The 21,445-nt window shown below is 53.0% G+C and overlaps 1 protein-coding gene across 7 annotated transcripts in view; it reads left to right on the top strand.

The window, feature by feature from the left end:
• The window catches only part of DENND1A (DENN domain containing 1A), a 531,199-nt gene that overhangs the window by 485,843 nt on the left and 23,911 nt on the right, over positions 1-21,445 (top strand). For 4 of the 7 annotated variants that reach the window (XM_070798129.1, XM_070798128.1, XM_070798131.1 and 1 more), the window contains exon 20: positions 17,542-17,598. The exons of the other annotated variants lie outside the window; for them this stretch is intronic. In XM_070798129.1, the coding sequence (XP_070654230.1) occupies positions 17,542-17,598 (57 nt within the window). The remainder of the gene's footprint in view (positions 1-17,541; positions 17,599-21,445) is intronic. 7 annotated transcript variants of the gene reach the window in all.

The following is a 21,445-nucleotide window of genomic DNA, read 5'->3' as shown; positions in this document are numbered from 1 at the left end:
ATTAAACATATGATGTTGCCTTCTCAGATAGTATTCCTCTTGCCACAAGGAGTTCAAGGGCTCCTGGCATGCCATGGAAAAGCTGAGCAATATCAGCAGCCAAATGAAAATCCAGGTTCAAAATTGCAATTTGCTTTCTTAACTCCACCACCTGACTTCAATTCAGCACAAGTTAGGGGGACTGCAGAGGGCTAGGGGGTAGTATCCACCCCGCTTCTGCTAGGTCTTGGGCACTTTCACAGCAGTTGGAGCTCCTCTTATGGTTGAAGAACAGTGAGGGAGTGGAGGGCGTCCGTGATGTTGAATTGCTCACCATGTGCCAGGCACCTCGCTGAGACCTGGAGAAGTGGGTCTGTGTCCCAGTTCAGGTGCCAGGCTGGACAGTTCCCACAGGCTAGCCCACTTAGTCCTTTCAGCCACGGCCGGGTCTCAGGTATTGTCTCCTCTGCAAGGCCCAGAGAGGTTAGGGGATTAGCCAAGGTTTACAACTCAGAAGCACAGTCAAGATTCAAAGCCATTTGTCTATTAATAGACCTCAAGTTCAAACCCCAGCTCTGTGCCAAAAACCCGGCAGTTTCCTGCTGGTTTTGTCGTGATGGGGTCTGTGCCACAGCCTAGGTGACCCAGGATCCCAGGATGTTGAACCACAGGTAATCCTTGTTCCTAGTTTCCTTCCAGACCCCAGGCCTTCTTTAATGTTTCTGGGCCTCAGTTGACACCAACACAAGAAAGCCGGTATCCTGCACCTGGTGTACACTGCACACCAAACCCATCACTAGACACGAAAGGCAACTGGGTACTTTCTTGGGGTTTGCATGCAAGGTAGAAACTGGACATGTGTAGGGCTTAGTACTTAGGGGTGGCAGGAGCTAGTCCAGTCCCCAGGACCAGGGAATCTATGTCAGTTAGGTTACTTTGTTTGCAAGGGACATGAACCCCAAAAGAGAAATTGTTTCCTCATACCAGCTTCAAGTATGGCTTGATCCAGACATTAAATCTCATCAATCAGACCCGTATTTGGCTGCATTTGGCTTGGCCTCCTCTGCTGGTGCCGTTCTCAGGGGACTTTCCCTTCCTTGTGGCCAGGTAGCTGCAGCAGCTCCTGGCCATAACCTGCCAGGAGCAAGACAGTGGGAGAGAGTCACTTCCTAGTGACTGCCGCAGAAAGCATGGGGTCACATGCTGGTCTTAGAGTCCGTCATCGTGGCCAAGGGTTCCCTGGGTGCCAGGGGTAGGGCTCTTCCTGAAACACACACTAAGACGTGAAGGAAGGGTGGTTCCTGGAAAGGAAATCAGGGGGCCTGTTATCCAAAGGGCAAACAGATTAAACTGATAAGTGTGCACAGAGGCCAAACAGGAGCCATCGTCCCAGGCCCTTGTCCTCCTGTCTGATGACAGAAAAGTTCATACACAGAGCAGTGAGCAATCTTGAAATCAAGAGCATACATGGTAGAGAATCAAGGTCAGAAGTCAACCAGGCACCAGATAGAGAGGGGACAAGTGAGCGCATGGCAGGGAGGCATGTACAGGGGTACACTCAGGGCTCACAGGTTACAGAGATGGACACGGTTGCCTGTGACAGCTTCCAGGGAGTGGAGTGTGCCAGGCAACCAGGGCCCAGGAGCGGAGAAGGAGCCAAGGTCACTTGTTCAGCAGATAATCATGGATACCCATTCTGTTCCACACCTGTGAAAACGCTGATGATCACACGGCCATACCCTGCCTTCAGGGGGCCCACAGTGTCACAGTGAGTGATTTAGCGTCATCCTGTGGTCAGAATCCATCTGGTGTGTGATCATGTCATGGGCCGTCTCAAAATTCCTTTTTGTTTGTTTTAAACATCAACCAGTTTGGTTTGAGGGGGGGTGACTCCCCGCCAACATGCTCAGGAGGCGCCCATCACCTCATCACTGCTGACTTGCTGGAGATTCCTGTAGAGTAGACGCAATGTTTAATGAACACCCTTGCTCTTCATCAGCTTCAAGGACTGGGCAGAGAGCTCGTTGTCCTAGTTTATGTGGAGCAGCTTTCTTCAGGCCATGTCTCAGATACTTGGTGAAGGTTCTGAACCTGAGAGACCAAACACAGCTGCCGTTGTAGCCTGTTCTAGAATGGGGTAGCAACTGACTTCAGTTAAGCCCTGGAATTCCCTATGCCTTGTCCACGCACTCCCCATGGCTTTCTCTGGCCAGTTGCAGTAGAGGATTCTTGCCTTCTAAACCGTTCCTTTGGCCCAAGGTAGAGCCTCCAGAAAGGTCCAACTGAAACACACCAAGGAATGGAAATCAGGCCACCTGGCAGGAAACTGGTGGTTGGATGAAGTTCGAGTCCAACAAGGCAGGAGTTCTGAACTGGGCTTCCCACCAAGGGAGCTGTCTGTTGCCCTCCTTCCCTTGGACCGAGCTCTTCCCCAGCTCTGGCCTGTCCCCTGACTCCCCACTCTACGGGGAACCCAGCTACCCCTGTGGTTTCCATCATTTTCTTTGCTCTGGCAGCTCCAGTGTCTGCTTTTCATCCACTCCTGTCTCACAAGCTCCATTCACTGCACTGTCTTAGGCTGTCCTTGGCCTTCCCCAGACCTGCCCCACCTTGGTTCCACTTGGGCATCAGTCCCACTATGCCCATGCATCCGTCATATCCCAGGGGTTGCCCGTCACTCTCGTCTGCTGATCTGGGAGGCACAAGGGGCATCAGAAACATCAGCAAGTAGTGAGATAGGCGAGCCCTTGAGCCCTCTGGAATGGGGGTCCCTCTCCAGGAGTCCCTCCCCAGGCACGGACATGCTGGATGATCAGGAGGACGTACCCAGTCCCCCAGACCCCTCCCCGAACCCTGCCCACAGCCGGGCCTGCTGGGCTGGAGGCACCTGTGTCCATGATGTCAGGCCAGTTCCTTCTCACCCACAAGACTCTGCTAAGTGTCCCCACCCGGGGCAGGGTCCCTGCCTCTCCTGAAGTGCCCAACACAATTCCATATTCATGCCTTCACCCGCTGTTTGTGGGTATCTGCTCCAGTCCAGGCCCCGATCTGGTGCTAGGGGACCCAGAGACAAATCTGCTCCTACTGTCTCCAGTGCAGCAATGTCCTTCCTCTTCTGTCCAACTAACAAAATGCCATCAACCTCTCAGGGCCCACAAGGCTCCCTGACTCCTCCCAGGAGAGCCAGCCCCTCCCGGCTCTGGACCAGCACTTTCCCTGTGCCAGGCACACTGTCCCCAGACACGAATAGTGGCCACCTCCTCCCCGTGACCTTAGCAGCCTCCTAGGGCCTGTGCAGATGAGTTGCCCAGGGAGTCTAGGGAGCGACTGAGTGGTGAACACTGACTACACAGAAGGCCCTGAGTCATGCAGAGGGGAAGGCAGCTCTGTGCACTCCCCATGCCCTTGAACCGCCAGTCAGTTCAGAGAACAGGAGAGACCAAAGAGGGGAGGGCTAGCTGTTGTTCCGCAGGCCTGTGTTCACTTGAGGACCCCTGCGTGTAGTGCCGTGCGAGTGCAACAGGCCTCCTGCGTCCCCCAAGTCTGTCTGTGTTCAGCAGTGTGACAGCGGGGCCTCTTTGCCAGAGGACTGACCAGAGCCCAAAAGCAGCATTTCTTTTAAGGTCTGTGCTGGAGCAGCTCCCTGCCAGGGAGAGACTGAGCCCAGCAGGACAGGAGCAGGAAATCTGATTCAGCGAGACCAGAGGAGGCATTTTCTCAGATTAGAATTCTCTGTGCCAAAGGTGGAGAGTTTATCCCAGCAGGGAAGGGGAAATAAAACATAATATATTGGAAATAAATTCTATCCCACAAGCATGATCCTCCAGGAGAGTCAGCTCAGTGTCGCTGGCGGTCCCCACCCCGCGGCCATGGGAGCGCTGTGCCAAGAGCTCCCTGTCGCCTTGTCCCCCATCAATCCCTGAGCCCTTTTGGGGATGAAGTGAATGATTAACCTGGCCATGCTGGAGGGGGTGGGATGGGAGGTGGTGTGACAAGGGCTGCCTGGGAGGTGACAGGATGAGGAGGGGTCAGATGGGTCACGTTGGTTTTCATGCTCATGCAGACCTACTCGTGGAAGCCAGCCCCCTCAACAGGTGTCACCTCCCTGAGTCTTCTCAACATCCTATGACATCAGTACAGTTGTTATTATCCCCAGAAAGCTGATGCTCAGAGAGGTCAAGCAACTTGCCCGAGATCACACTGTACGTGGCAGAGCGAGACTTCCAAACCAGGCCTCCCTGACGCTGGAGCCCAGGCCCTCCCTCACTGTGCCTCTCTCATCGAGCCTTCTGCCTCAGATCTCTCTGGTTCCTGGGGTAACTGGCTGTGGCTGCCAGTGGTTTGGGACATGCTTAGAATCCAGCAGTGCGGCTTAGGGTGGCTAAGGAGGTCAAGGTCACTGTTCTGTTTCTCCCCAGAATAAACCTAACAGAGCCCCAAATTTCTTCACACAGGGGTAAGAACACCAGCGGTGCTGCCCTTCTGAGTGCCTGCTGGGTGCCGGGCAGTGTGATCGGTGGGTGTTTGCATTTTCTCACATCATCTTCCCCAGACTGATGCAGGAAGGACCATGACTGCCCCAGTTCTCACTGGGGTCCGGGACCTTACCCTAATCCCCTGGTTGGCAGGATGGATTCAGATTCAGGACCCCGCCTTCTTCCACCACACCGCTCAGCTCGCTGGACCTGGGTCAGCTTGGTGGCAACAGCAGCAAAGGCGGCCTTGCCAGCCTCCTGCCCACTCGACCTGAGATGGCACTGACTGTGTCCCTAACTCCGGCCATTGTTTTTGCCGGCTTAGTTTTATTGTCGGTCTGCTTAATTCCATGTCTTCTGGAATATCAAATCATTTTGTTTATACTATAAAGAATTTTAAAATATAATAAAAGTACTAGAAGAGAATATGTAAAAGGGACTTCTCCTAAAGGATCGCTGATTATATCTCACTTAACATGCGAAGTGTTGGGGGATTAACATTGCCTTGAAGCAATGTAAACTGTATTTTTGAGACCTTACTGCCCATCAGCCATATGGTTCCATGGTCACAGCCACCTGGTCGCCCTCCTTGGGATGTCCTGGTCCCTCACCCCTTCTCGGTGGATCCCTGTTTTCACTCTCTGGAGAGGTTGATAGCGAACGTTTCCAGAGGGGCAGTAAGTTGACCTTTGGCAAGATGGTGCCTGAGGAGGCAGCTGGGTAAAGCGATTAGCAGAAGGCAGGAGACGGTGGTGCTCCAGGACAGAGGGGCACCTGCACCCCTGAGCTGTCTACCAAACACCTTCCATTGCCCAAGCCGTGATGACCAGCTAAGAATTCTCCCCCTGCTGCCCTCCTGTCTCTGTGGTTAAAAAAGCTGATGCCAGGCAGAACCCTGAGTTACTTTTTTATGCCCTCAGCGCCTTCTTTCACTTATCCAGTGTACTATGAGGCATGTTGGATTCCAAGCCCTGTCCAAGTCCCCAGGGTCACAAAGGCATGAGATGTGTGTCCTGCCTTCTTGGCACTCTTTGTCTGGGAGACACAGTGAACAAGCCATATGCAAAGAGAAAAGCTAGTGGATATAGGTGTTCTGACTGGAGAGAAGTCCTGAGAATGTCTGGGGAGACCAGGGGTGCCTTCTCAGTGACTTTTCTGCTGAATCTTGAAAGATAAGTTGTACATCAGGTGGAGCCAGAGGAGGAGGGCATCCCAGGTAAAGAGAATGACATAGCAAAGAGGAGGAGAGTCCCAACTCTTCAGAGAAGCAGGGGCTAGTGTGGGGCAGGGAGAGGCCAGGAGGTAGCTGGGGAGGGCCAGGAGTCAGACTGCAGAGGTAGTTGGTGACCAAGCCTTGGGGCAGCTTGAATGGTATCTCTTGGGTGTCAGGAGCCAGTGCGGGCTTATATTCGAGGGAATGGCCCCTGGAGGATCCACTCTGAGCTGCTGCAGGAAGGGGAGGAAGCAGGTGAGACAACTAATGGCACTGCCAGCATTCTGGCAAGAGCTCATGGATGTGAAGGTGAGGGGACGATGGGAAAGAGGTCCAGGAGACCAGACAGACAGACACCGCAGTCCACTGGATGCCCTCCCTGGGAGCTGTTGTCTTCACCGTGGAATGGCACAAGGCTGGCTGCTGGCTGCATTTCTCTCCTCCAGCCAGCATGCTCTAAAGGGAGGTTTGAGGTGCAGCCTGCAGTGAAAGCTGCGTGTGTTAGGATGAACGGGATCACTGGAAAGGCTCTGTGGAGAGACAGAGTGGCCAGCTGGGCAGAGACAAGGTACCTCCAGCCTCACTGTCCTGCTTTTTCTGCGGGACTGTCTTCCATCCGCCTTCCTTTCCCCCCTCACTCTGGGGCCTGTAACCAGGGTACCCATGGCTTACTCTCACCCCATGCCCCATCCCATAGCGAGGAAGGTTAGAGCTCCTTCTCGCTGGGTTGCCAGCTCTTCAGCATCCCAGGGCATTTCTGCCAAGGATGATGTACAATATTATGCTAAACCAGCTTTATGGGCAGCCTCTTAAAATGCAAGCCTCTGCCCGTGATGGATGGAGAACATCCAGTTGTTTAGCCAACCACTTACAGTTTGTTGCAAACCCGTAAGAACCACACAGGGGTGTCTTGTTAGGCTTGTTACGCCAAGGACCCCATAAATAAATAGCAGAGTGTGTCTTGGTACATCAGGGCTGGAGTATGGAAATAGAGGCACTGCATAAATAATACATACTTACAAAATAAATACATCAGTACGTTAGCGTGAACAGCCATAACCAAACCACCCTGCGTAACAACCAGGAGAAGCTCCGGGGCCCGCCATGTGATTGGCTGCCATCCATCAGTGTGCATCAGCACTTGAAATGACCACCGAAGGGAGGAGGTCCTCCTGCATGCTGACCTCGAGGTCTTGGAGTCGAGGCAGGTGGTGAGATTGCAGGTGGGCGCCCTGACGCGCAGCTCTGCCGCCAAGGTGTGCAGCCTACCACGGCCGTGTGTTCCTGCAGCTGGCTTAGGGTCTGCCGCCAGCAGAAGGCTGCTGAGCACCGAGGAGCGGGATGTGAGGGGCTGTACCTCCAGGAAGACAGTCGGCTTGCGGGGGAATCGGATTTTCTCATTATGCACATTCACTCAGGCTTAGGAGTTGGTGGGTCGACTTTTCAAGGGACTCTCACCAGAGCCCTGAAACTTTCAGGTTGGGCTGCGTTTTCAGAAGGTTGGTTTCCCATCTCCCACTGCCCCCTTCTCGAGTCGTGAACCCCACTGGGCATCCGGCTCCAGCATCCGGAGCTCCAAAGAGGCAGCTGACAGAATGGCCACGGGAGTGGGTGCCCCTCCCCTTGGTTGTAATGGCACAAGACTGGATTTCAGTATTTTAAATGAAAAATATATGCAGTTAGCTGTGCGCTGACAATGTCCTTGAGGATTTGACAGTGAGATTTTCCAGCAGTTGGTCTTCGTTAGGATCCTGGCGGTGTTTAATAAGGCAGTCGAACTGCTGGCACCTTGGGCTCCTGTTTGTTCTCCGAGGGCTCTGGGGCTGCTGCGGTAAGCACATCGACCAGAGCTGATCATTACAAGGGCGTACGCCACCATGAATAAAAATGTCACACGTTTTCCCATCTCACAGCGGTACAAAATGTCAGTCCTGTCAAACACACGTTGCAGGGAGCTGTGTGCAGTCCGTACAAATTGGAGAGCTGCATATCCCCCCAGCCTTCTGATATTCTTCATTTGAAGCTGAAGAAAAACAGTTGTTAACCTATTAGCTAGGATTTTAAACTCTGCTGAGGCGGTGGAGGGCTAGACTTTGACACAGATAGAAATGTATTCCAGGGTCCAGGAATTTTAAAACCAGGATCTCCATCCATTTGTTCTGAGGGAAGAGAGGGGAAAAAAAAAACCCATCTCTGTCTGGCAAACCTGACTGTCTTTAACAGACATGGGGGAAATTTGACATGAAATATATGGGGGGTATTTCACATCTAAGCTTCCCACCTGTGCATTCTCCTCAGAAAGTCTTGCTCTTTGGGGTGGCCTTGGGCTCAACCCGTTAGACCGGGATGCCTGTAGGTTGGGAGTTTTTGCTGATCAGAAGCAGGCCGTTCCTGATCAGAAACATCGCCAGCTTAGTGGACAGCAGCATTCAGTGACAGGATGACAGCCAGTTGGTCCACATCGGTCAAATGCTGGGCGACGGTCTTGCTGACCATTTGAGGCTAGTCCCGCGGTCTTGGGCAAGCATCTACTTTGCACTGACCATGCACAGGCCTTGCACCTAGAGCCCAGGATCCTGACGTGACCAAGATAACCATGGCACTTGTGAAGAGCCCCTTGTCTTTAGCGGAGGGACAGAAGAAAGAAGCCTAGCTGCATCCAGTCAGAAAGAGAGGGACAGCGTCTGGGAAGGGGACAGAGGCTTGAGGGAAGAGCTGAGCCCACCAGGTCGGCAGGTGTGGGGAGGGCACACAGAGCGAGCACGTGCCTTGGGAAGGGCTGTGGCACAGAAGCACAGGGCAGCCCTTTGTGGGGCTGGACAGGGGGGCTGCCTTTGGTATGATGGGACACGGAGCTGGTGGGCCAGGGACCGGATCTTGAATAGCCTGTCGAGGACTGCCTACAGGATGTGACCAGTCCCCCAAGCTGTGGGTGGGCTGGGACGGGGGCTGCCGGTGGCAGGGTGAGCCATGTGGAAGCTGTCATAATCACCGGACTCCCTTTCTGGAGAATCACAGGATTCTGTGCAATTCTGTCTGTACAACTGCAGAATCAGGAGAAGATGTTTATTTTAATTTCCTAGCAGTGTACTGCTTGGGGTAGACATCATTCCTGAGATGATAAATTAGCCTTGGTTTTGCTGAGTGGGCCCTGGCCCTTAAACGTACTGAGCAAACCCTCCCCAAGTCAGGATGCAAGCCTGGGGACATGTAGGTGGCTGCAAAGACGAACATGTCTGTGTGGTCAGAACAGACCTAGCAAGGCAAAAAGCTCAAGGATACGAGGGGTAGGGGGAAGAACTCCACCAGGAGTGGGGAGCACCCTCATCCTCAAGGGGTAAATTTCAGCATCTTCCTCTGCCATTTGTGCATCAGGTCTGATGGAAGGAGTGTGGGCTTCTTTGGGGTCAGACTTAACCTGAGTCTGGAGCCTGGCTCTGCCACCTGTTAGCGGTGGGGCCTGGGCAAGTCACTGAGCAGTGCAGCCTCAGTTTCTTCATCTGCCAAATGGGGAGTTTTACCTTCTCTGCAGGTTTGTTGAGATCACTAGAGACCTTCCAGGTAGAACTTCTAGAACAGAACCTGGAACACAGCAAGTGCCTCAAAACAGCCACCCACCCCCCGACCCGCCACTGCTATCAGAGGGGGATTCTCCCTCCCAACATCTGGAAGCCCCTCCTCGCATTGCCCCCTCCTGGGAATGTCACCCAGGCACCCTTGATGGCATCCCAGATGGCTGCCCCGCTGTGGGTAGCAGTGGAACCCCCGCCCCTTGCTCCTGTCTGGGCAGAGAATGGCACGCGTCAGCAAGGCTCCTGGCCCCTGCCCAGCCACGGCCACATCTGCTGCCCGACCTCAGGCCGCCAAGGGATGCCACCGATTGAGGCCGAGCAGCTGCACCTGACTAAAGACAAAAGGCCCCCCCTTCCCCTGCCCCACTGCTGGCCCTCCTCCCTCCCCCGCCTCTGTCCCCCAAGCAGCCGGGGTCACTCGGCCCCCTCGCTGCCTTCCCTCCCAGCTGCCTCGCCGCTTTTGTTCAGCATGTGAACTTCCCCGTTAGCCGAGCTCCTTGCACGGGAAGTAATCAGGGATCTTGACAAGGCTTCAAACCACAAATGCCACTACAAATTAACCAGCACCACTACAAAATACTACTCCTGTCAACATCGGGGAAGAATGCTTCGCTCTCAGGACCAGGCGAAACCGTCTCTCAGCTCAGCTCTCACTCACGGGCCCGGTGGAGAGAATTGCCTCGCAAGGTGACTTGTTGAGGTGGCTGAGTCCCTGGCGGCCTCTCTCCAGGGACACCGGCTTCCAGACCCAACGGCAGGCGCTTCGGCTTTTCTTCGAGGGCCACATTCAGTCCCCAGCCCCCCATCGAGGCTGCCTGAGGAAGGTTAGCCACGGGCACATGGGACCTGTCTCCAGAGTCTGACAACCAGCGCTCGAAGGCCAGCCCCACCAGCTTCCTAGTGCAGTGTGCCGACTCAGGCAGGAGAGGTCACGGCCGCACCTCTGTCTGGAGCTTTAGAACTGACTGGGATATACTGGGTAACCCCTGGCCTGTCGAGGGTGCTCCAGGGTGCGGCCCCGCCCCGCCTCCCGCTCCCACGAAGAAGCACCTTCCCTCACTGTGTGTGCAACAGGATGGAGACTTCTCACTCAGCTCTGACGGGGAAGTCCGTCCCACACAGCATCTTTCAGTGAGCACCCTCCCAGATTAGAGCCTGGAGCTGAGGGTTACTGCTACAGATTGCGCAGGGCCCGAGGACCCCGGGGTCCCCCCGAAGGGCCCAGGGCCTGGCCAGCACTGTCGGTACAGAGCACGTGCTGTAGGACACCAGCGCAGTCTTCTCCGGCACCCTCGCTGGCACTCTGAAGCGGAGGCAAGCATTTGATCCTCCCCAACAAGCAGGATCAGCTCTATCAAGTGTGGACGAGAGGATTCAAGATAATGACAGGAGTTGGGGGACAGGCGAGAGCTGTGCCTGAGAGAGCTGGTTGGGCATTTCAAAGGAGACACTCCACACAAATATAGCTTCAATACACTCCTTTCTGGAGGACTATCAAAAGAAGCCCTCTTTTATTTCCATACCTTGCATAATAGTGGCTCTCCCTTCCCGAGGAGTAGAGGAGCCTTGCTCTCAGCCCAGAGGCCCTTTGTAAAGCCACAGAAAGCTTTGTCTTCCTCTCCCAGCCGGGGCCGTTTCATGCACAGGTCAGAGCATTGATGTAGCTACTAGCCAGGAAAATTAACCAGGTGAACTCTTGCCTCGTTAAACAGTGACGGGGTTTAATTGTGAATTTTCTGTTTCACCCTGTCCATTGCTGGCAGCGGATGTGGTTGGGGCATGTCCCCGGGACAGAGAAGCCCCCAGCATCTCCCCTGCCTCCCCACTGATGCCAGGGCCTCCTCTGGGTGGGTAGAGGAAAATCTGACAGAAATGGGACAATTCAGGACACCATTCAGACCCAGAGGATCTGAGACCCCCTTTAAGGCTGACCTTGGAGGCCACCATTCTTATGCCTCCAGCCACCGTTGCATGCACCCCACCTTCTCTGGCCCCTGGAACAGCAAGTGTGGAGGCCCTAGTTGCCGCCCTACCCCAAGCTTTGCGTGCATATCCCTCAGCCTTCAGTGAAGCTGCTCGGCATCTCTGGTCATCCTTCCCCAGACCTCTGGTCCCTGCTTGCAGTCTAGCCTGTTGCCTCACTGACTTTGACATTTCACCTTTGCATGGCCTTAGGTAGTACGTGTCTCCCCTCTCTGAGCCTGCTTTCCCAGCAATGAATTGGGGAGACTGATTCTGACCTTGAAGGAATGTTGAAGGGATGGTCCAAGGTGTGTCCTCCTTAGGGACTGGGAAAATCCATGCATTGGTTCTGGAACAGCCGACCCCTCCCACGTCCATCACAGGACCAGTGCGTGATTAACGTGAGATGAGCTCTTTGACCCTCATCCACTGCTCGGTGTGACCCTGGGCAAGTCTTGCCTCCCCTCGTCTGTGAGATGGAGTCATGACCCTCGTTCCTGGCATGAGGCTTCCTGGGCTGGCAAGTAGTACACTGCCGAGGCGTCAGTTCACAGCAGGCCACAACAGCTTTGGGCTCTGCGCCCCCTCGCAGGCTGCCCCCGCCTCCTGCTTTACTATCTGCCCAGGTCTGCGCCCAGCAGTGAAGCGTTCTCCACCCTGCAGCCCCATGCTGGGTGCCCGCTCGTCCATGCCACCCAGGTAATTAAGTTGATATTCCAACACAGCTTCCCCTCCTGACCTTTTGGAAACAATGTGTTTTGCTGCATCAACAAATTAGCTGCAAATCAGATGCTGTTCTCATCAATGTGGGTTTCATAGCCAATGAACATACTCACCTGGTCCCCACAGCTGACAGATATAAACGCCGAGGGCCAGGCAGAGACTGGCAGAGGTCAAAGAGTCCCTCTCTTCTCTGGGACTTCGTGTCAGTCACACTTTGGGGCTTACCGGCTCATGTCCACATCTCCCAGCAGTCACGTGGCCAGCTGGTGAGTTGACAACATGGAGGCCTAGACAGGCCACAGCTGGAAGAGAGTATCTGTCCTTAGGAGCCTACCCAACCTCCTCCCATCCATCTTCTACGGCAAGAACACCAAAGGCCTCTGATATGTCCCTTCCTACCTGAATTCTTCCCACTGCACTCAGGAGAAAACCCATACTCCTTAAGCTGGCATTTAAGGCCTTAAATTACGTGACCTCCACAGGCCATTCCTCCCAACCTACCCCATCCTCATATTCACCCTCAGTCTTGCTGGATCGCTGTGGTTCCCGTCTCGTGCACTTAAATTCTGTACTCCCCCGCCATCAGATAGAAGAGCCCCTCCGGTGCTTCCACACACCTCAGCACCCCTCTCTCCTCTGTTATAACCCCTCCATCAGAGTGGGAACCCTCTGAGGGCAGGACTGGGTCTTATTCAGGACTGTGCCCTTCACCTGTACAAAATATACTCCATTGTTTGTTGAATGAATCGAGACAAGAATCTTCTTTGGAAAGCACTGGAAAGAGATGCTAAAATAAGGAAGGAAGGCGAGGATGTCAGTCACTCTCTCACCAGCCTGCTTTCTAAGGCACAGATCTCCTAACAGCAGAGTAGAAAGGATATGGAGTAGAAAAACCAAATCAGAAAGGATTCCAGATGACTTTGGAAGTTTCGGTTGACAAGGATAGTACAATGAACTAAGAAAACCTGCTTGTTTTAGTTCCTGCTAATAGCTCGGTGACCTCATGTTAGTCACTTAACCTCTCTGGGCCGCCTCTTCTGCAGGGAAATAACCTTCCTCTAACTTGCCTCACCAGGGAATGTGAGGCTCAAAGGAAAGAAGAGAAATAGAAATGCTTTGAAAGGAAAATACATCATGTAAATAGAAGAGATTAGTAAAACCCAGTCCCTTTCAACAGTGCCCTGCTCAAAGCACGCTTCCTTCGAAAGCCAACATCCTGGCGTTCACAAGACTCTTCTGGGAAGACTTGTGGATTTAAGGGAGGGACAGAGGATCGGATGTTCTCATTTCATCAGCAGGTTGCCGGACCAGAGCCTCCCACAGCCGGGATGCCCTCCTATAGCATCCTCATGCCAGTGCTGGTGACTCTGGAGTTATTTCCATTTTACAGAAGACTTAACTGAGGCTTAGATTGAATAACATGCCAAACGGCAAAGCCAGGATTGAATTCAACTAGAAAATTACAGAGCCAAGTCATGAACATGAGTCTTTCCAAAGTCTATTTCTTGGGGTTTTAGCAATGCTTTTTGTACTCTAAGAAAGGTATTTTTCTGAGAAGTAGGTCAAATTCCATTGAATCATACACCCCTTAAGGACAGACTCTATCCTGTTCTCCTGAATCCCCAGGCCCTGGCCCCAGACAATTGTTCCATCACTGCTCACGGAAGGGATCTTTGCACTCTGGGAGAGTGAATCTGCATCTGGACTCCACGTGACTTTCAGAAAGGCGGGTGCTTATGTTGGCCACTGAAACCTCCAGTGCCCCCACTGGAGTGCCAGATCAACTGCTGAACAGAACTCTTCTTAGCCAAAGATTGCCAAAGGCCCAGCCTTTTTAAACTCACTTAAGAACCAGCCGTCCATGTAGCCAGGGAATTGAGGATCGCACGTGACGTGATTTCTCTGTAAAAGTGCCTGGACCTCTCAATTCTCTGCTCCAAGGCTCTTCTGGTTTGGTCTCCTCTTGTGCAGCTGTGGGAGGGGCCCTGGATTTACAGTCAAGAGGCCTGAGAGCAGGCCACTCTCCCTCCCTCCAGTCTGTGTCCCTATCCATGGAAGGATAAGCTCCTGGCACTAGAGCCATGGAAGAAGCAGACAAGGCCACCTGAACCTGGGACTTAGAGCGTGGGTGGGGTTGGTGTGGGGGTTCCAGTTTACTGAAATGACTTTCACGGAGTCTGGCCAGCAATGTGCAGTCCTCCCGGGCCTTACCTCAACCTATTGTAGCCCCACATTCAGTCACTCCCTGATTCAGCTTCCCGAGCACTGGAGCCATGTTCTAGAAAACAGTGTGTTAAGTTGATTTTTTTCCTAGCTTCCCTCTGCACCCTCTCCTCCCCACTAAGTCACCACCACTCCATGCTATGGCCTGTTCTAATTGTCCCCAGAGGACTCATCTCTCCTCAGCCTGTGTCCCCCGCTGTCATGCCCCCCAGCATATTTGGGGAACAGCAACCACTACAGCTCAGCAGCGCTCTCACCCTCTCCCCTCCAAGAGGCAGAAGCTTCTTAGCAGTGCCTTGCCCTCGGGAAGCTGCTGTGATCCACCCCGTGTCTCACTCAGAACATGTGTACCTACCGCATTACCCTCTCTCAGTGTCTATAAATCCCCCTGGTTTACTCTCCTGGTTTCTAGGTTGGGTGTGGTCAAGAGGCAGCTTTTCCCACCATTTATAAATTCGGTTGCGAAAGAGCTAATACTTCCTGATGACAATCAAAGCAAAATAATTACAGAATCTGGAGAACTGACATCCGTTGTGTTTCTTCTACATGTGCCAGGAAGCTTCAGTCAGAAATCTTGCTGAGCACCTATTTATCCAGTACCACACTAGACCCCAGGATAAGCAGAGAAGTTAGATGAGTGAGCTGATAATTACAACCTTTGTACCAAGAATACATGGCAGGCAGAGCATCTGACCCTCGCCGCTCAGGGTAGGGCAGGGCCGGCCCCCTGGGGGAGGTGGTGCTTGAGACAGATAGCAAAGGATGAACGGAGGCACCAAGAGTGAGACAAAAGGAAATGGAAGGTGTTTCAGGAGCAGCTTCAAGAACACCTGAGCTTTCAGGGAGAGCAAGGGGGTGAGTGGGGCAGGGTTGGAGGGAGAGAGGAGTTTGCAGAGGCTTACGTGTGGGGCCCAGACTCTGGAGGGCTTTGAACACTTCAGTCAGCATTTTCCAGGGAATATTTAACAGGTGTTATAGGGGATGTGAGTCTGTTCAAATAAATATGGGAAGCAGGACTTTTATGGGGCAGGGTGGGGGGAGGGAAGAGTTAATACTGTTTTGCCTGTTGAGGGTAGAGTTTTTATCAGAAGGGTTGACAGGCTTTGCTGTGCTAACCAGCATCGTAAATCTCCAAACAGAGCAAGACTCAACACTTCTCATGTCTGCCAGGGGAACCCCCTTTTCTTCTTTCATACAATGCATCTCCCAGGATGGTATTTCTCAGAAGATAGCTCAGGAGATGCCAGCCTTCCACTGGGATGATTTAGGCTGACAAAGAACATAATTGGGCATGTTTGTTTGTTTGTTTTAAAGTCCACTCTGAAATAAGATGGAAGATGGTTGGAGGGGGAAGAAGCTGGAGGGTGGGAAAGCTGCTAATGGTGATAGTTGCTGGTGTCTACTGGCCAAAGATCTTGGCAAACATCATCTCATTGAAACTTTCTAACAGTCCCCTCGGGTGGGTAGTGCCATTACCTGCATTTACAGATGAGGAAAGTCAAGCTTGGATGGTTAAATAGCAGGCTTGGGTTCAGTGTGAGACTGTCTGACCCCAGAGGTCATCTCCTAAGCCCCCAGCCCCACTGCCACCCCTGCCGGCCAGGTCAGAGGTGACTAGTGGTGAGGGCTCTGGGGCTCGAGAAGGAGGCCACCCAGAAGCAGAGGGACCAAGAGCAAGGGGAGCAGAGGGTGATTGGGGGAGCAGAGGGTGTTTGTGAGAGTTGAGGGGTTGGACGAGGACCATAGCCTATGTGCCTGCGGGCAGCCATGCTCGTCTTTCTGGGCGGCATCCCAACCCTCGACAGCCTCCAGCTGAAGAAGGGTCTCCGAGTGAGGGTTTGCCCACACTCCAAACAGCACAGGATCCAGGAAGCCAGGCTGATTTCCATCCAGATGTGCTCTTAGTGTGCCATGAGGGACCCCAGTTCTCCACTAAGTTCGTCAGCCCACTTTCTCCATAGGCCATTCCGACTGGCCCTGTGCTGGGCACCAGGGATCCAGGGACTCTGAGACACAGCCTCTCCCCGCAGGAGTCAGGTGTGGAGAAGGAATTGTAAGGCAGGTTTGCTGTCTGGAGGACCACTCCAACCAAGTGAAGCTCTGAAGTGCTGTCCAAGAGAAATGTAACAGGAGCCACACATGCGAACCACATATGGAATTCTAAATATTTTGGTAACTGTATTAAAAATTAAAAAGAAACAGACGAGATTAATTTTAATAATATATTTAACCAAAATATCCAAAACATTTTCATTTCAACATATAATCAGTATAAAAAGTTATTGAGATATCTTGCATTCTTTTTCAAACTAAGTCTCCAAAACCCAGTGTACATTTTACACTTAACAGCACATCTGAATTTGGATTCACCCTGTGTGGCCATTGGCCCCTGTCGTGGGAAGTGCAGGTCTGGACTTTGCGGCGTAATGACGGACCTCTGTGAACCACGAGGCTGATGGGAAGAACCAACCAGAAGCCTCCCAGGGCTTGCCAAGTGTCCGTGACCTTGGTCTAGTGTGGACTTTACTCTCCTTCCACTGTGTTCATCTGCCCCACTGTCCAGGGCATCTAGATATCTGGGCAGGCTATTGAGAGAACAAAGCTTGACTTTCGACACAGAGGGTTCAAGCTAAGAGATCTGTGCTCCACTGATTTTTATTCAAAAGCCAAGCATTTTGTGCAAATTGTATTTATTCATCAGACATTTATTAAGAAGATACATTTTCCCCATGGTACAGGGATGAGTCCCTCAAGGAAATGAACGTTTGAAGGAGTAGGAGGGCAGAGGGGCAGACACGGGGCGACACTGGGTGATGAGTGGGAGCACTGGGGAACAGCACCCCACCTTGGCAGAGTCTCGAAGGACAAGCAAAGTTTGCCAGGCAGATCAGGGTGGGGCGGGTCATTCCACCTGCTGGGCAGGCATGAAGCAGGCCTGAGAGCCTCGGGCCATGCAAGGGTCTTCGAGTGAGCACGGGGGGAAGTTTGGGAGGGGTCTGGGTAGGGCACAGCAGAGGCCAGGTCTTAGAGGATTTAGAATGCCAGCCCAGGGCCTTGGTGAACTGTCACCCCAGGACAGGAGAGGACAGCAGAGTCTCCAAGCTGGGGGTGGCAAGGTCACACTGCATTTAAGAAAACTCCTCTCGGCCAGAGTGGAGAATGGCTGAGGAGCTCCAGGCAGGGGCCCAGCTGATAATAGTGATCCAGGCCGGAGGTGGAGGAGAGGGCCTCAGACATGGGGTGTGCAGGAGCCGGCAGCCAGCCATGGGAGTGGGAGGCATCAAAGATGGCCCTTGGGCTCAGGCTTGGGTGGCTGGATGCCTGGAGCTGTGTGTGAAAATGCGTCAAACCACCTCTGTGTGTACTGATTCCTTAAGTTTCCACTTTAATGCAGCCACAGAGACTCCGTCCCACTCGCCCGCCGCCTCCCAAGATACAGCGCTCGAGGCCCGTGAGTAGCCAGTGGTTCTGTCCTCTCACCTAACACTGCCTGAGCCGTCTCCCCGCCTGACTAAACCTCGGGGGTCTGAACTCAGCTGCCTTGCCAAGGAAAACCAGGAAGTGGGTTTTTCAGCTTCCCTCTGTGTGGCATGTACCCGGACTTGCATTTCCTGAGCTTCTGTCTCTTTCTTCTGAACCAGTTTGGCAACTTGCAGGTCTGAGCTGTAGGTAGCGGGGCTGCTGTGTGCTGTGTCTGCCGTGCGTGCCTGGTTTGAGCGCGTCTCCTAGGTTGAGCCACGTTGCGAGCCAGTGAGCTTTAAAGGCTGCAGCCGCCTCTTCCTCACAAAGGAAACGGAAGTCTGGCAGCAGGGGTCTCGTTGTGCCAGATCTTGGTTTGGAAATGCACTTGATGTGCCTTCCCAGGGGCGGACGCTACGCCCAGAGAATATCGAGCCGGCTCAGATGGAGACCAGTCTCCTCCTCTCCCGGGCCGCACATGGGGCTCCACCTTCCCAAGCAAAGCTCCGAGGATGGGCAGAAAAGCAGGACGAGATGTGATAAACCCACCAACACCTGGGAATGGGCAGGCAAGGGAGAGGGACCCATCCATGTCTTCTCAAGAGAAACGCCTTGGGAAAATACTGGGCGCAGATCCGGTGTTCAGCATCAGTGAAGTCCTTTTCTTGTGAGCTAAGGCTTCAGTCATGCTGAGGCCTGATAACTTTAGCAGCTTCCTTTCAAGTGGGAAGGAAACTGGCTGGGACCATTGAGTGAGGGCTGTTGACCAAGAGAAGAGTTTCTCTGTTTCTTGTTCAAAGCAGCCACCACTCTTGCAGTCAAGCAAAAGGGGTCTGGTTCCAGCCCAGTGGCCATCATGTTTCCCCACAAACCCGAGTCCCAGCCCCTCCTGCCCTCCCTGCTGTGGTGTCCACATCCATCTTGAAAAGTGTGGCAGCTGAGGGGTGCAGGTGACTGGGCTGAGCTGTGTCTGGCTTTTTTTTTTTTTTTTTAAGAGTTTATTAGAGTGAAGATCTATTTGAATCAGATGGCACCAAACCAGAAGTGGTTAGGAGTGCTCTCAAACTGTGTCTTTTGAATCCTTGTTGCACGTACCTAATGTCGGATGGGTGGCCTTCTCTGCATGGATGTTGGAACATTCTGTGGCACTGTCTTCCTTCCCTTCCCTTCCCTCCCGTGTACGGGAGCTGCAGGGCTGGGGTGGAGGCAGCCATGACACTGAGGTTCCACACGTGACAGAGCCATCCCGTACCCCAGTCACACCATGGTCAGCACAGCTGTCGAGGGGCTGAAATGTTTCTGCTTATTGTCATTGGGTGGGAGGCACAAACAGCAAAGAGAAACTGCTCTGGGGGACAGGAAGCCAATGTCTGGGTCAAGTATTGTGTGATTTAGTGAGAATTTCAGTGCAGTCAATAGCAACGTGGATCTGGGGAATAGACAGAGCCAGGCTTGATACCCGGATTGTGTGACTCTAGGCAAGTCCTGAAGCTCTCTCTGAGCCTCGCCCCTCTCTCTCTCTAATACACCCTTGTTCATGGAGGTTTTTTGTGAGCATGAGTATAGACATCATTTGTAAGGCTCCTTGCACAGGGCCTGGGACACAGTAGTGGTTCTTATTCTTCTTAATAGATTTTTCAGTCTTAAAACTTCTAAGGAATGACCCAGTTTCTTAATCATTCACCTAGGATTTTCATAGTCAGCGAATCATTCTTAGTCATATCATCCCAGCTGAGCCTCACAGAATCTGTATGAAGTAGGCATCTCCTCCACCCGTTTTAAATGAGAAAACTGACGCTCAGTAACTTAACCCAAGTCCCTCAACTACACAAAGGGGTCACCAGACTCTAGAACCTGTGGTCTTTCATGCATACCAAGTTCCCTGGGCCCTCCATCTCTACAGAGTCCATCTTAGTACAAAGGATGGGGGGAGAACCTTCAGGTGAGAAAAATTTAATCAATGGTAGCTTGTGTTTCCTATGGAATCACTACTGCAGTGTTAGGCCCTGGCACGGATGCAGAGGTGAGAAGAAATGACATTTAGTGAGCACCTTTAATGTGCCTCAGACTCTGCTCCTCTGTCCTTACAACAACCCAGAGGAGGCAGATGCTATGTCCCCAGCTGGCAGCTGAAACCACAGAGATAATCAGAGGCCATGCTGGCCTTTGAGCCCAGGCCTGCTTCTGCCCTGCCTCTCCTCACTCCTCACCAAGCAGCCTCTCTCAAGTCAGAGTCATCCAGTGGCTAGCACTAAGAAGTGCCTGGAGGGACCTAGGATCAAAGATGGCAGGGAATCTCTTAGTAGGATCCGGGGCAGGACTGCTCCCCTTGGAAGAACTCAGAATCTGGAGACAGCTACTTTTGACTACTTTTGACTGGTTGTGTAGCCAGTGTGAGGACCCGGACAGCCTGGGGGGTAGGGGTGAGGAGGGCTGGAATCCAGCCACATCCACCAGTGACTGAGGACTTGGGAAGGCAAATACTGCCCTGAACACTGAGTAGCAGCTGCTGCTGCCACTGCCCTAGTGTGGGAGGTGACTGGCCTGGCATTCAGGGGTCTAGGATTATGAGACACTGAAGAGGCAGGTGGCCGAACAGAACTGATCCTCCTGGGCCTGGAAGCCAGAGAGGCCTGTCTTAGTTTGAATCACAGTTTGGACACTTCTTCGCTGTGTGACGTGGAGCCATATGCATACCTTCTCTGAGCCTTAGTTTCATCATTTATAAAATGGGTTGCCCTACCTACCTGGTGGGGTTATGAGGTCGTATATTTGTAGTACCTAGCACAGTCCCTGGCAAGAGGTGGACACACGTAGCCCAGTTCTGCCCACCCAAATACCTTCATCCAAAGCAGGGTCACTGTGGGGCTAATGTGGGAGCCCTAGAAGTTCTGTGCTTTCGGGGCCTTGCATTCGCCGGTACCCCAGGTCTGTTCATTCTGAGTGCCCTCACGCAAGCATTCCCATGGGCACCCCTGCACACTAGGGGTGAACCTGGAAGACGTGGAGTATGAGCCCCGTGGCTTCAAGGGCCTCAGAGATGACGGCCCGCCAAGCTCCCATGTCAGGAGCCTCTGGCCCCTGACCGGGCTTTGCTGGGTCACTTAGCCGCAGGCATTCTCGGCAGAAGTATGGCTGTCAGCCCAGGGCAGTGGGAGCGTGGGGGCCAGCATCCAGCCTTTTTGGAAGGAGCTTTGTAGCCTGGCACCTGTCGCTGGAGTTCAGATGTGACCAGAGGATTTAGATTTTCTTTGTAAAAAGCAGAGAAAGAAAAGAGCAGAAGAAAGCCTTGCCAGTGTCTGTGGACTCAGGGGAGTGGGCTGGGGCGTGCAGGGGAGAGGCAGGCTGTGGTCGGCCGCATGTGAAGCGCTTTATAAGCTCTGTATTTATTATTTCTTGCTCACCATTAAAATCAAATGTACTCGGTGCTTTTGTATTCAATACACATTTAACCCTGCCGACTTAGATTTCTCAGGTTTTAAATCCAGTGGGGAATTGGCTGGTTTCCCAACTTTCCCCTCAAGTCCCCCTTGAACAGAGCTCTAAATCCCTGTTTAGCATTTTCTCCCCAGCGCGGCTGGGACCGGAGTGCTGGTGCGCCAGTCGCGTTGTGTGTTCGCCTGGTTTCTTCCCTCATCCCCAGCCCCCACCCTTCCTAAGCACCCCGGAAAGATGCATCTGATCACTGAAATATGACGGGCCAGTTGTCTGCATCGTCTTGTGATTCGGGCTTAATTAAACCATTTTGTCTGTGTGTGTCTGTGTCTGGTGTGGCTCTAGCTGTACGTCCACGGCCGTGTGTGTGTGTGTGTGTGCGTGTGTGTGTGTGTGTGTGTGTG

Source organism: Bos indicus, chromosome 11 (assembly GCF_029378745.1).
Source record: "Bos indicus isolate NIAB-ARS_2022 breed Sahiwal x Tharparkar chromosome 11, NIAB-ARS_B.indTharparkar_mat_pri_1.0, whole genome shotgun sequence".
In the NCBI taxonomy this organism is placed as follows: Eukaryota; Metazoa; Chordata; class Mammalia; order Artiodactyla; family Bovidae; genus Bos; species Bos indicus.
This window is presented reverse-complemented; position numbering and strand designations above follow the sequence as displayed.